The 16,502-nt window shown below is 32.6% G+C and overlaps 1 protein-coding gene across 1 annotated transcript; it reads right to left on the reverse strand.

Moving 5' to 3' along the window:
* Nucleotides 1-4,563: 4,563 nt before the first annotated feature.
* LOC129254986 (TLC domain-containing protein 3A-like) lies at nt 4,564-13,919 on the reverse strand. Its single transcript, XM_064107549.1, has 5 exons — nt 13,613-13,919; nt 9,657-9,743; nt 8,623-8,824; nt 7,566-7,661; nt 4,564-6,410 (listed from the first exon to the last, which is right to left on the reverse strand). The coding sequence occupies exons 1-5, from the start codon at nt 13,738-13,740 to the stop codon at nt 6,126-6,128; spliced, it is 798 nt and encodes a 265-aa protein (XP_063963619.1). The 5' UTR covers nt 13,741-13,919; the 3' UTR covers nt 4,564-6,125.
* Between the last annotated feature and the right edge of the window lie 2,583 nt (nt 13,920-16,502).

Here is a 16,502-nt window from a genome sequence, read left to right on the forward strand (position 1 = left end):
GGATTGACAAATGATCGAGTGCATTAAATATTCATTGACGCAACTTAATTCATAAGGGAGACATATCATACACACATTTATGATGATATGAAATAATTTGGGATTTGACATCAGTCCACCTGTTGAATATTCATGGCAACATGCATATAACTGATAAACTTTAAAATTCAATAACTTCGTTATTTGTAGTCAAATTTTAATAAAATTACAGCGTTTTGCTCAAAGAATTTCTCTATTTATTTAGATATAATAATTATCAGCCAGGAGTATCTTATTAAATCACATTCTGAAATGGCCAAAGTTTCAAACAAGAAAATAAACAGGGGGTGTCAATTTGGGGGATAGAATGAGTTCCTAGGCTTCACCTCCAAATGATCAACAACTGACTTAGTTGACATTCAGAAAACCAAACCTTATAACAAGTAATTACTCTGAGCAAAATAAGAGGTGTACAATCAAAACAAGGTCATACATCATATCATTTATTAGTAATCCATATAACAAACATGTACATCATCATAATCATAAGATACACAGAAAATTTCAAACATTATTGCATAAAGTTTTGTTAAATAATTCAGTGGGTATCAATCAGTATTTACAAGTGAAATTAATTCCATGACATAGAAAACAGGGAAAGTGCCAAAATTTGTAATCCAAAGGAATGACTCCTACACTATAAATATTTGGTGATTCCAATCAATATTAGATTATCATACATCTCAATATTACTCATAATGTATGCACCATGTCACAGATAACCAACAAAAAGCTTTATCAAATGGTCCACTGATTATAGTAATTCCACTGAACAAGATTTGAATTGAGTTTACTATATACATATTCTATAGACCTGAGCTGGAGTTATGTCGCACACATAGCTAAATGGATCAAGTATCTAAACAGAACAACCATATCATCTCTATAAGATGCTTGTATAGAAACACGGACAGTGACTAGCTTTTCAAGTGTTTTCAAGGAATGCTGAGTAATAATACCGTGAAAGACCTATCGGTAATACATGTACAAACTTTTCAATTCAGCACAATACTATCTAAAATTCATAACTTAGCTTTGATTTTCCTTATTCTGAATATGAATCAAGTACATGTGATTAATTGATTTTTGGCCCATCTTACAAAGAATTACGATTGATCCGATCGACCTCAACTGTATGGAAATCCATCAACATAATTTTTTTTCTACATGAAAATTGCACAATGTCCTTGTAAAGAAAGTGAAGCTCACTGAATTTTCAATAAAACTATGATTGAATGTATGAATATACATCATCTCTAGAAAATATTTTTAACAAACATGCAGTTTAGATGTTGCTGGCTTTCCATAGTTGTGGATGATTGGATCAATTGCAAGCCTTTGTAAGAAGGGGCCCTGGTCAATCCCTACAAGCTCTGCTACATTTTACAGGGAAGCCAAACATAGCCAATTTTATTGTGGTTTGGATTTCAAGGGCAACACATTAAAATGCGAAACAACTGCAAAAATGAGATCTGCCAGAAGAAAGATGTGACAATATCTATATAGCTCATCATTCCACGAAACATAATGGCAGTAAGGAATAGAGGGCAGTATATCATAATTCATATTGGGCATTTTATGATATAGTGTGTACAAATTACAATCCAGCTTTGTTTATGGGTAACAAAATGGCATCTACTTCTTTCTTCTTCATTTTTTTTTTTTTTTTTTTTTTTGGGGGGGGGGGGTGCTAGCATATAAGTGATATTGTGAACAACTGTAACCATGACCACTTAACACAAATCTTAGGGCTGATTTTGCAATAGATAACATGATGATGAGAAATCAATCATACAAACCAACTCTACAATTGATCCCTATTGGGTTATGGGCAAGTTACAAAACAAAAATATAATACCCAGGAACCAAAGGATTACAAAACACAATGACTGCTATTCTATGATCTATTAGTGTTATCCGATACCATCTCATATAAGTTTCATTTAACATGATTGAATATTTTGTTTTTATTAAAATTAACAAAATATCAAATTCTTATCCAAGTTGATCTGAAATAACCTTTGTAACCTGATAACTGTCAATTATTTTTATCCATGTTTGATATAATACTACTAATGTAAAAATTAACATAAAAAATCAAAATCTTCACATTTGTTTTGTTTTTTGAAGATTGACATCAATTTATTGACCTCAGTGACGTAATGAGCCACAATTTTGAGGGGGCCAGATATGGCGTATCAGGCCATTTGTAAAAAACAAAACAAAAAAAGGTGCGAGCAGTGACAAAAAAATTTGACACTTTAATTACAAAAATCAAATTTTGTGATTGATTTGGACATAATATTCAGAAAATAATGCAAAATTTCACCCTCTCTCTCTTTCCTTTTCTTTTCTCTTTTTTGTTGTCTTGGTCAGAACTTTTTTTTTGAGGGGGGGGGGGCTGGGCCCCCATCTGTATGCCACTGATTGGCCCCTAAATGATCAATGCTTTTGGCCTAGTTACTTGAAATTACATTCATCCATGTGCTGATACTTGATAACCATTATATGAAAGTTTTAAGAAATACTAGGGATTTATATCATCTTAAAAATTCAGCTCATGGTCAAATTTCATTTAACCTGACTGACCTAAATCATGTTACTTGAAACTCAAGCAAGATGATCAGTGATAGTAGATTACCCTTATGCCCAAGTTTCATGAAGTTACACTGACATTTCAAAAACTTGACCTTGGTTAAGATTTTTCAATGTTGATACCCTAACATGGTTAATGTTTATTGACCCCAAATGACTTTTGACCTTGGATCATGTGACCTGAAACTAATTCAAGAAGATTAATAATAATATACTTAAGATACTTAATACCCTTAATTCCAGGTTTCATGACCAGGTCCATATTTTTCCAAGTTATGAAGACATTTAATAAACTTAACCTTGGTTAAGATTTTAATAACGATGTTGCCGCCTCTGCTATTTGAAAATATCGGAGATCTTTGAAACCAATTTACAATATTTTAATCACGAAGTAAAGAATGCCTTGAAAAAAAGGCTAGAATACAAACATGCTAGAAATATAAACATACAGGGATAAATTATAAGGGGGCTTGGATGATTTAGCCCCTGAAAAGCTCAATAGAGCCCCTGAAATGAAAAAAAATCCCATTTATTGCAATGTTAAAGCTAATCCAATGCAGCAGATTGAGACAGTGGGTTGTGAAAAGTAGCCCAAGAAAAAAAATAATACAAATATTTGCCTGTAAACATGTGGCAAATATACATTCACTGTAGTCTAGAGTCTTGACTTTAGATAAACAAGGTGCATGTAAACTCTGCATAAATATATCTTAGAAAGTTAAGTATTTGTAACAAAAAAATGAATCCTTCAAAATTGCTGTTGATCATTTACGGAAACATGTTCATATAACATGGATATGATAATTAGAAATTCATTGGAATATCTGCATAAAAAATATCACTTTAAAATACCTCTATTCTCACTGGCAAAGAAAAATTAACCTTTTTTAATACTATACAGTGCGTCCCAGAAAAAACGAAACCGAGATTTAGCAATGATTTATCATAACTTAATCATAAATACAATAGACAAATGACCTACCAATGTAAAGCTTCGAATCTCCTCTTTCATCTGATATTACTTAGATTATTCCCCATTCACGCATGAGTGAGCAAAAACAATTTGAAAAAATTATACAAAAAACCCATTTGGCGGGGGTATCAAAAAGAAAATCGCATGCCTAAAAAGTAAAAAATCTGCTCTTTTATTTGATACCTTAATCACATAAAATGGTCAAGAAGTCAAAAAGTTATGTTCCCTCGAAAAAATGCTTGTATTTCCATAATTTCATTAAATAAACGTGTCTTCACCGGTTTCCCACAGAAGCTATCGCACGGTTAACAAAAGACTTAATGCATGGCTGATCGTCAACAAAACGGAGAGTCGAGTGAGTTTGAACGCTCGTCTGTAAAACCTCTTCATTTCATGAAATGATTGAAATTCAAGCCTTATTTCTAATAACCAGAACTTTGTTATTTCTTGACCATTTTCTGTAATTGAGGTATCAAATTAAAGAGCAGATATTGAACTTTTAAAAATGTGGTTTTCTTTTGGAAATCCAGATACAGCCCGCCATGTGACTTTTTGGTATCCCCTCTTCAAATTGTTTTTGCTCACTCATGCGTGAATGAGAAATAATTTAAGTAATTTCAGATGAAAGAGGAGATTCTAAGCTTTACAATGGTAGGTCATTTGTGGATTGTTTTTGCGATTAATTTATGAAAAATCATCGCTAAATCTCGGTTTCATTTTTTCTGGGACGCACTGTATATTACTGTTATCATATATCAAAATATAGGCAGCACACAAATCTTGTCCTAATTTCCTTATTTATTCATAATTGAATCCACTACATATATACAAACAGATTTAAGAGGAAATTACATCTACACCTAGAGCATGTTATTGAGATTTAATTGAAAATATCTTATGTTTAGATTTCTTTCTCATTGTATGTACAATACAGAGACTGAAATCTTACTTGAAAATATTTCTTTTCTTTTTTTTACATGTCTCTCTTCTAATTCTTCTACATCTTTGTTTATTTTTTTTCTTTCATCATTTTTCCCATTTAACCATTTCTATTCTTCTACTTTGTAGCTTATTTTTTCTTTCTACCTTACCACCTTTCTTTTTTTCTTTCTTCTTTCCTTTATTTGTCTTTTTCAATAAGGTAAAGATCAGTTTTGTAGTACAGTATACCTATTGATTCATCAAGTAAAGAATATTATAAATGATCCATCAATCAAATTCTAAAATGGCAGATAAACTTCATAAACTCTATTCCTTCATCCTTAAACTAAGAAATACATTCCAAAGAGGAGTATACAAGTACCCTGTATCACAAAAGTGCTTGTTATTCAAACATGCTAGAAATAGAAACATACGCGGAAAAATTATATGGGGGCTTGGGCGATTTAGCCCCCGAAACGCTAGAGCCCTAAAAAATCCTCATTCATTGCCATGTTAAAGCTTATCCAAGGGCAATTAACCTTTTTATACTCTAAATTACTGTTGTAATCATATTTCAAAATATAGGCAGCACATAATTCTTGTCCTAATTTGCATATTTGGACACAATTTAATCCACTACCCCACAAACAAATGTTATTGATATTTGAAAATATCTTATGGTTTGATTTCTTTCTCATTGTATGTACAATACAGAGACAAAAATCTTTCTCGAAAATCTTTTTTTTTTTTCATGTCTCTCTTCTTCTAATTCTTCTACATCTTTTTTTTTTTTCTTTCATTTTTTCTCCTTTTTTAACCTTATCTTTTCTCCTTCTTTGTAGCTTATTCATTTCTTTCTATTTTTCCACTTTTTTCCTTTATTCTTTCCTTTGTTTTTTTTTAATAATAAGGTAGAGATCAGATTAATAGGTACAGTAAAGTATCATATACCTATATGATTCATCAAATAAAGAAGATTATAAATGATCAATCAATCAAATTCTAAAAAGGCAGATTGAAACCTATATAAACTCTATTCCTTCATCCTCAAACTGAGAAATACATTCCCAAGAGGGGTATCCCAGTACCCTGTTTCACAAAATTGCTTGTTAAGATATGAAAAACCTGACAAGCTAAGTTGTATATGGAATGCCAATTGAGATGCCTGAAATAATGTCCTAACTTTTCATGAAAAGAAGAATATATCTACACAACCAATATTTACACGACAATGATATGTACTTGCATTTAGAATAAAAATGAAAGAAAATTATGTTAAAGAGACTAAAACTGATTGACCTTATGACCTACAATATTTAAGTTATCTGAATTTAATAATACCAATGTGCAAGATTGCAACATCCACACACAAAGTTACATTATGTAACCATAATTTTGGTTTACGAAAAAGCACCGGGCCCCCATTTCATAAAACATGTAATAAATATCAAACGTTAAATGCATACAACAAATCTAATATCATCCAATCAAAATACATGATTTTAGTAGACATTAACAATTGCTGTTTAAACACTACCAATTACTGTTTAAAACAAGCTATATGAAAAGGGTACCAGGCGAAAGTTCCTGGACAGAATCAATCCTGCTTTGTACTGACTGAATCTTGCTTTGGGCTTTTCCCAAGTGCCTTGAAGAATCCACGGCAGAAAATGACGTACCATGATGTCTGGAGAGCCATCACTATTGCCATAGCTATGTGGCACCCATAAGGAACACTTACTAAGACCTGAGAGAATGTTTGCTGCTTGTTGATAGCATAGATGACATACATTGCAGGCCAGAGAGCTACTCTCACCAGGAAGAACATTATCAGGACAAGAAGGTTGTTGATACTGAACATCAATGAGGACCCATAACCATTCTAAAAGAAAAGACAAGTATTGGTACAGTCCCATTAAAATGTAAAGTTACTTCTCCCAGAAAACTACCCCTTTCAAGAATATTCAAGAATCAAAGCCTTAAATGGCTAGTATTGGAGAAATCAACCTGCTTATGTAATGTTATCATAATGTGTATTCTTGTGAAACTGTACTGTACATCATTTTAGGATAAGAGATTTGATAAGGGGGGTGTATGTCTTTTTCATTTGTTAGTAAAAAAATGCTGGAACTGATTAAGTCAAAGACACTGATAAGACCCTTCTCTTTAATCATCAAATGCTTTAAGCATTGTTTATCTAAGTCGAAGCAATGTCATAACTCACGATAGATCTGGTGAAGGAATTAACATAATTTTCAACTTTAGCTCAGTTGACATTGTAGTGAATGAGAAATCCTATTAGTAACATAAATTGATCTGATTAAAAGTTAATGCTACATTTTGCTTAAACTAGTTCATGACTTTGAAATATTTGTGTTTAGCATAACCCCCACCAAGTGATATCATATGAATGGAATTGAAATTGATTGACAAATCAATGAGATGCATTTTGGTGATTTTGAAATAGATTTTCACATAAATAGCATGATTTTCCAATAAAACTATTTTGAATTCTGTGTAAAAGTTTGATATTACCTCATGCAGCTCTACCAGATGGAAAACAAAAATTAGTCAGCAAATAAAGACGCATCTTATAGTGACTTTTGAAAATTGAAAAATGCAAATAAATTGGCATATTTAATGAGTTTCAAAATTCTGTGTACAGGGTATGAATCCTCTACATAATACTATTATATAAGGCAAACAAAATCGAAATTGGACATGAAATGACAAATAAGCACAAGCTCCTCTGGCCCTAAGTTAAGGCAGGATGAGCAAAAAATGAAACCAATAAGCCACAAAAAGATGATTACATTGGATACAGTATTTATACTCTTGAGTAGCATTTTTGGATATTGTTACTCTCTCGAGCATTCAAGGTTGAGTCATTCCAGTAGCACAATCTATCAAATACCCTGACATGGAATGCTAACAAGCTATTGAGTGACATCTCCTGGCTGGTAAACTCACTTCTTCTACAGAATTTGACTTTAAAGTATAAAATACTATAGGGTTTTTTGTTGTGTACTGTACCCACCTTGATAAGAATCTTTCTCAAGTTTACAAATGGTGTGCTGTATTCTGTCATGTAGACACATCCTACAATAAAGGTTCCTTTGTTGTGACGATAGCGCTGTTTTGAAAGGGAAGAGAGGAAAAGAGAGACAGGTACATTATCACATGGTAATAATCATTATAATAATAGCAGGATTAATAAAGTGCATTTTACTCTGAGGATACATACATGTAGAGCTGCTATATTACCCCGGCTTTAGCCGCACTGCCCATACGGGCGCCCAAATACATATCCCAATTCCCCCTCCTTTATGACAAAATCATTGTGCATTCATTTTATTTCAATCTTTTTTATGTTTAAAATCTACACATCCATCTAATAGAATATCAGATGAGTACGAATCCGCAGCCCAACATATTTGTCTAGTTTTCAACTATTTACGACTTTTAGAAAAAAAAATCACTAGGCACAAACATATGGGCACAAGAGGGGAAAAATTAAACAGGGGGGAGGGGTTGGGCAATTTTGACACTGAAATGCCAGAGGGCCTTGGAAAAACAAAAAGGAGCCCTGGAAATCCCCATTCACAACAAGTTTATAGCTTATCCAGTATTGCAGATTTAGGTACATGTAATTAATAGGTTGTAGAGTAGCCCCCACAAATATAAAATGATTCAATCTCATTTTGTGATTAATTCTAATTTAAGTTTAGCATTCTCTATGCAAATTATATATTGCCAAAACTTAATGAATGTCATCCAAAACATGGTCACACTATGGTACAAATTCGAAGCAAACTTACATTAAGAATCCAAATGGTAACCCAATATGTTCTGATTCAAATTCAATTTCTTTTTCAATAATTTACAACATTGAGTGAAAAATTGCTTGGTTTAATACACATGATAATATCTGATTTAAATTATGTTCTTTTAATAGTGCTTAGTATGTAGATCATTAATAAGAACCTAAAGATATTACATCATTATTACAATGATCACCATTATTACAGCAATTATCATTATCATCATCAGAATCATTATCATCACTTTTATGATATCATTACAAGTTTACTTACTAGTATAATGGGATAGCCCAGGAATGTGGAGATTGCATGATGAAAAACTTCCAATTTTGATGCTTTTATAAATGATGCCAATCTTGTGAAAAAGGGTTGATCTTGCTTGTTTCTTTCCCGTATGTAGGCATGGTACATGGCATAAGTGTCGTATGGCATGTACGGATAGGCAAATGCAGCAAAGTAGTTTAACAGCCAGTGACTAATACATGGGGAGAAAAAAACAAGAACACACATGTAAATTGACAAATATCTTTGTGTCTCACAGCAGATAACCTCATCATATATGTGTTAAAACTACAGTAGATGGATTCTAACTTGAATGCAGAATGGGAAAGGATGGGTGCACATCCATTAAAAGAAATATCAATTATCAATATTCTGTTATTCTTCTATAGAATCCACACATATCTTCCATTTATGTTAATCCAATTAGTTTCCAAGAACTAATCTAAAATTTTATATCAACTACCCCTCCCCCCCATATCTTCCATTTATGTTAATCCAATTAGTTTCCAAGAACTGATCTAAAACTTTATATCTACCTTTCTCCTACACGTACTTCACTGGCATGCAGATGGGGGCCATGTACCCCTCCCCCATCATTAAAAAAAAAGGAAAACAGAAAGTCCAAAGAAACAGAAAAAATAGAGTAAAATATGACATTATTTTCTGATTATATCAAAACTTATCACAAAAATAGATTTTTGTATAAAAAAGATCAAATGTTTTGCTTGCTAGCTTTGCTCGTTCACAGCTTTTTAGAAATTTTACCCCAATATGTATGTCATGTCTGGTTGCTTCAATGTTTACAGTTGCACATTCAGCTCATTATGGTACTGATATACTTCTACATCTATCTTCATCATGACCATCGGCATCACAGACATACCCATCATCACAACAATTATACTTAGATGTAACATCCTCATCCTCATCATCATCATCACGGGCGGCACCACCACTATAACAAAGATCATCTCCACCAGACTATCAAAATCATCAACCATTATAATGATAAATTTTATACTCACTCATCTTGAATGATGTCTTTGTGTGTAGCCCTGACCGATATAGTTCCCACAGCCGCTGCTAAGATAGCATGAATAATAGACACCAGTCTGTTAAAAAAATGTAATTTTCAGATCATAATGAAAGTAGAAAGAAATTGCAGATACAGAATGTATCATAAAATATCCCTGTATTATTAGCAGTTGAAATAAGGTAATTTGTTTTACAGTAGATTTCAGAAAAGTGAGAAGGGATACACACTGTATACATATACATGTAATATATTAAGTTGGAGAATATTTTTTTAATTTCAGAATAAATCAATATTATTGTTTGAAAGCTTTACATTTTGTGATTTCTTTTAGGAATAAAGATATGCATAAGAAATCTGAGGTATTAATAGCTACCTGGGTTCAAGTAAATGTACTCTATCAAATTTTGGTACATTGAATTGCCATAATTTGACTCTTTTACTTTTAGGACAAAATGATAATACTGATGCTACTTGGACACCATGTTCATATAAGAGTGGTATACATACATGTACATGTAATTATGGTCAATAACTTCATTATAAATAGTACAAAATTTCTGGTAAAATGCATGGTCTTAATCCAAATGTAAAGCCTACAAACAATAAATGTATAGTGTAAGTACTAAGTAGTAAATTGATTCATGCTAAAATGTCACTATATGTGCCCCAACTTCATGGAAGACCTAATTGCATTTCAAACTTATCTAAATTACCTGAAATATTATCTTATCTCAAGCTGTATTTCACAAATGCATAAATGAAATCTCCAACATGATTTCTTTTTTCTACATAAAAATATAATTTAGGCAAACCCTAGATCTGTTTTTTTAATTAATCCACAAGCCTAAGCCTAGAAATTGATCCATGTGAACTGATCAATTTTCAATTATAAATATTTTGAGAGTATTGTAAGGGCACAAGAGAGTTTCAAACACTTTAATCTGTCTACAGCAATTTGCTATAGTTTTTAAGTTTTATTTTTTTGTCTTTTAAAAGTAATTTTGAAGCAAAGAGCTAGGTCTCTGTTCCATCAGAACCTATTAGGAATTGAAAACTATAAGAATTTGAATTAATGTACCAAAACCTAACCTGAATAAAGAGCCATATATACTTAGGTTTTAAGGTTATGGAAGGGCCTTTATACATTTTATTTAGAAGATTATTAAATTTTAGAAGTGAGTTTCCCTTACAAGTTCGGTTCAGTGGGTTATTAGGGAACCACTTGTTGATTTGTACAATTATATGGACTTTACTTTGACAAGTTTTTTGTTGCTTTATGTTCTGTAAACTTGATAAGAACACTTTTGTTGCAGTTGAGTCTTTGAAGAACGTTAAGAACTGAATTTGAATAGAGGTGGGAATCATTCATGAACATGTTACCTTGTAAAGGAAAAACAAACAAATATTGAAGAACTCCTCCAAACAGACACATTTCAGCTGTCTAGACCAGGCCTACTGTCAGGGCTATCTGACATTATTTTATGCATAAATGAGAAATAATCTAAGTAATTTCAGATGAAAGAGGAGATTCTAAGCTTTACATTGGTAGGTCATTTGACTATTGTATTCATGATTAAGTTTTGATAAATCATCGCTAAATCTCGGTTTCATTTTTTGTGGGACGCACTGTATAGCAAAACAAGTGGGATACATGTAGATTATTCAATAATAATTATATTGCATAGAAACCATAAAAACTGTTGGTAAAACGCCTCAAAACAATTCATTTTGAAATAGTAAAATAATTGAATCGATAAAGATTTTGATGAATTCTATCTCTAATTTATTCATTCATTCATTTTGGTTTATTGTACAAATACTTCCTTGTTAAAACAGTGGGGAGACTGATACAAACAAAGATTACAGTGTAAACATAAATTTCATAGTTACATAAGTGAAATGAAATAGTCAAATAATATAAAGTAACAATTAATTAATTGATGTTGGTATCTTGCACTTACAAGGTAATTATAGATGAGAGCATGTTACAAAATAAATTCCAAAGATATTTATAAATAAAAGTTATAATATGGTAATGATAACTGAAATACATGCACTAAATTCAATAAACAAATCTATAAGTTGTGAAGAAGGTTGAGATTGGGATATAAAATTAAATCGCAAAGTGGAAGATTCACATTGAGAAATAAATATGGAATTATGTTTTTAAATATAAATTTTAAGGCTAATGTAAGACATCTGACATACGGAAAATAAGGTAAAGAGCACTGTAAATTATATTTTTATAGATTATATCATTATTGTCACTGTATATAAAAATATCGTCACTACCGGTACATGTATTATTATGCTATATTACTATAATCATTACCATTTAACAGTTATCATTTGCATAGAGATCAATATCATTATCATAATCATCAAACACATAAGTCATGAATAGCTAGATAAACTACATAATGTAGTATTATATTGCATCAGCATGTATATCCAATTGGCCTACGTTTGAGTTAGATGTTATTCAAATTGATGAAAAGTGAAACAAGAAACATCTATATTTATGCATAGAATTTGTCGAATTGTATGTTTCGGTATCAAAAATTTAAACAATTTATGTAACACTATATTTTGATGTTTGGAATCATAAAAAAACGTATAGACCCTATTAAATGATCATTCTTTTACAAAGAATAATGATTTACTTCTGTAAACTATTAAAATTTGATATCCCGGGGGTACCGGTACCCATCTCAACTTCCACGCCTTCAAATGAATTATCCATAATTTGATTCTCTCAGCAATTGAATGCTCCATTAAGCATGTATGGTGCATATTGCCACTGTTTTTTTTTTTATTAAGTCTAGATTTATTTCCAACTCATCACAATATTTGCAGCTTAATGTAATTTTGCTCTTTGAAAATTATGCTTCTTTTGTGACTAAGGCAAGCTAAACCTAAGCCTAGGTTAGCCAAGATCGACTACGTCGTCTGCTTTTTCTAGACCGATAGTATCGATATTGAGGGATTCTAGTTAGGAAGCCCTTCGTGAAACAATTTAGTAAGATTGGAACTAAATCCGTGGTTGGTGGATAAAGATATGACTAACTTGTCCCGGGGTGGTATTCTGAAAATTGTCTTAACTTTACTTGTAACTCAGCAAGATAACAGCTCGCTAAAATTATCTTGAATCGGTATTCTGAAAATTGTCTTATCTCTGTAAGGACGTCCCCTATTTTAACTCTGACACACCCAATATTTCATCATCAACCAATCATTAATCATTATATGCTTAAGTCAACCAATAGAAGCATCTCTTCTGAAAAATAATGAAGCGCATTGTTGATATGAGGCGTAATTTCTTTGCGCCCCCGACGCTTATGCTTGTGTGCGCTTCTGTGCTAAAAATACACATGGCTCTTCTCAAAGACATATTTTCTCTGAAAAGATTTATCGTCTCGAACACCAATGTCTCCTTTTGTAAAACACGATGTTCTTGCGGGATGCAGCAAAAATAATTATTGCAGACGGACAAATATCGCATGCAACAATAATATTATACTAATTACAATCAATAGCTCCCTACCTCTTGTAAATTTTCTTGTATTTTGCAAGGAAGTAAACAATGCAAAGATAAGAGAATTTTCAGAATACCTTTTATCTCGATATGTTATCTTGCGCAAAGGGATATTTATGCGCCGTTTTTAACTTTACGCATAATTCTACTTCTAACAAGTCTAAGTTCTAGTTCTACTACTAGCTCTGACATCATCATTCATATTCATAGTTTCATAATCATCATAGTACATGTACGTTCGCGCTCAGCGAAAGTTACAAGAAAATTTACGAGAAAAGATACAAGAATTTTCGGAATACAGATTTTATTGTAACTCTAAAGATACAAGAATATTTCTCTTAAGACAATTGGATACGGCCTTATGAGAAAAGGGTCCCAGGCCCCCCGCCTGCCGCCCGACCTAACCTTACCGCATCGCAGATCCACAGGCCTTTGTGTCGGAAAGTACGAAAGACAGCAGAAACCATATCAAATGAAATGATGCTGGCCAGAAAATGCAGCCAATAATGAAATTTGTTGCGAGCGTATTTTGTTCCATTCTTGAAATAACGGACGTTCACAGTTCTGACCCTTCTATTCGAGAACTTAATGATTGAAGTAATCTGACCTCGTCTTCGTCTCCGGCTCCGCGTTTCAGTTCTTTTTCACGACACTGCCTGCGCTGCGCTGCACTATACCTCGCAGCTTACATCTACGTACCGGTACCTAGTCTGCTATGCAGACTCTGAATGGCTCGTGAGGTGGGATCTACTGGTTTGCCTATGGGTATAAGTTAGTCTATATGATACAATAAATGCAGGTAAAACAAGAAAAGTAAAAAAAAACTACTTTATAATAAGAAAAATGAAAGTAATAGCATGATCCATGGTAAGAGCTAGCATTAGCAAAAAAACCCACAAAAACTAATAAATTGATTTGCATATTGATCACATATTCAATCCGAAAATGTAGTACCGGTACGGGCTGAATTCATCGATCTGAAGACTGAACTTCTGACTGAAGTACCGTACCGTACCGCGCCTCACAGTCTGGTAATAATTGAACCTCAAACTTGTTAATTCAGGATTACAAATTCTACTTGCTGATTATTAAATACTTTTCATCTATTGTTACGTTTTGATGTATTTTGAATATTGGTCAATGCCGTAATTAGCCAATATCTTCCCTTAAAGGAGTTGAAATTGTAGTTAAGTCCCATGTATTGAAGTTCATGTAGGCCTAGGCCTATTATTTTTATTAACTAACGTCAGTGCATTGTCCTGATTGTGCTGCAAGAGGAGCCGGTCTGAAAATGAGGATTGTCCGTGGTGTGTAATGATTTCTTCACACAAGAAGTCTAGGAAACTTCATTCACCCGCCAAGTACAGCACATTGCAGTGGCTGACCAGGCAACAGTGACACCAATCGTTGGGAGGATCTGTGAAACCCCCGTGCCGAGCACTAATTAAAAATAATGTCGGATATCGCTAAATTTGCATACCCAATGGGAAAAAATTGAGAAAAAAAGGGAGAGGGGTGAAAAATGGAAGAGAAAAAGATGAAAGATAAAAAGATGAAAGATAAAAAGATGAAAGATAAAAAGATAAGAACTTAAAGAAGAGGAAGAAGGATAAAAGGAGTAAAAAAAAAGAAATAGGAAAAACGGGACAAAGTGAAAGAGGTTACAAAAAGTGGATTATCGTGAAATAAGTTACCTCTCTTCTCGTTTGTGTCGGCAAGGCTCCTCCGGCAACCATTATTGAAAAATGCTAAGTTTTGGTGGCCCGAATCGGGCAACCAATAATTCTTAAAGTAGCGCAATTTTTCTCCTGATTTTGCACGCATTTTTATCAACTTTCTACAGTTCAAATTGCAAGCCAGATCGTCTTCCGACTTTTTCTTCAATCTACACACAAAGTTTGCATAGTCATGACAATACATACCGCTATAGCATACAGTAGCTATATCAAGCCTGCTGGCGCCGGCCTGAACGGCATATCATAAGCTGAATGAAGCCATTGCAACTATGGACGTAGCTGCGACACGAAATGTTGCTGCTAAGAAATCTTCCACAGAACTTTGAAAATCTAAGTCAAAGTCACTTTTAACACCAATGAAATGCCCTTCTACAGTCCATATTGCTAAGATCTGGTGTACCCTGATTAATTGCAATCATTAGAAAGAGGAATTATGACCTTTCTATTGACTAAAAAAGACAGAATTTTAAAACCCATAGGTGAGTACATTACAGTCCCACGTGTGTATTTGTACTTTTCTCACACTTTTTTTCCAGATATAATTTTTGCAGTTCTCTTATCGTAATTTTTTTCTCTTTCATTTTTTGACAGTGGTTAAGCTGTTTCTACCCCTTCCTATTGACTTTGTCTGATTAAAGAATATGATAAAAAAATGATTGATAATACACACTGAAGGATATAAAAATAGAAATGCCCCATTTCCAAAAGGCAAGTGAAAATTATTTGCTTGGCTTTTAATTGTATTCCAGAATAGACTTTTGCCACAGCTGTTAAAATATTTGTAATGGCTTCTTAATATTTCCCATTTGTCTTCCCCTTTCCCCAATTTTTGTTGTCATTTTGTTTTATTCATTTTTCTTTCATGTTCTTTTGTTTTATTTTTTTCTTTTCTTTTTTTTCTTATTTTTTCCTGTTTTTTCTTTTGTTTTATTTCACTTCTTTCTTTAACTATTTTTGTTTTCTTTTTGTATAATATTTTTTGAAAATTATTTTGGTTTGTCTCTCACTTTTATGCATTGTTCTAATTTTGCAGCATATTCTTTTATGATTTTCTCCTGCTATAATATGCTGCAAGGCGAAGAAAACAAAAATAAACTGGATTTGGGGCCTGCTCACTCTAAGTTTCGGGATTCAATGAGGAAGAAAAGGAAAATTATTGTTTTGTATTCTTGTATTCGAGTTTGTTATGCATAATTTATTCACTTTAGCATTATCAGTGTGTGTCTATATTACATGTACATGCGTAGATCAAAGAAAAAAGTCCACACAACGTGGGAACAATACAATTGATTTATTCTGTTTCAATCATTTCATATTTACAATGATAAAATAAGTTATATTTTACCACAAATCAATTTGCAAATATAATAACAGCAAACAAGATGTACATAAAAGAGTAACAAGATACACAAAGTGAAAGTACATGTAACTTAGTGGTCGTGGCTGCAGAATTAATATTCTAGAAGTTATATTCATTTTTAATGTTTTTCCTTATATTTTTCGGGCCACCAAACTTTTATCTTGGGCCACCAAAAAATATTATATGAAGGTTTTGGTGGCCCGA

The sequence above is a fragment of the Lytechinus pictus genome, chromosome 2 (genome assembly GCF_037042905.1).
Source record: "Lytechinus pictus isolate F3 Inbred chromosome 2, Lp3.0, whole genome shotgun sequence".
In the NCBI taxonomy this organism is placed as follows: domain Eukaryota; kingdom Metazoa; phylum Echinodermata; class Echinoidea; order Temnopleuroida; family Toxopneustidae; genus Lytechinus; species Lytechinus pictus.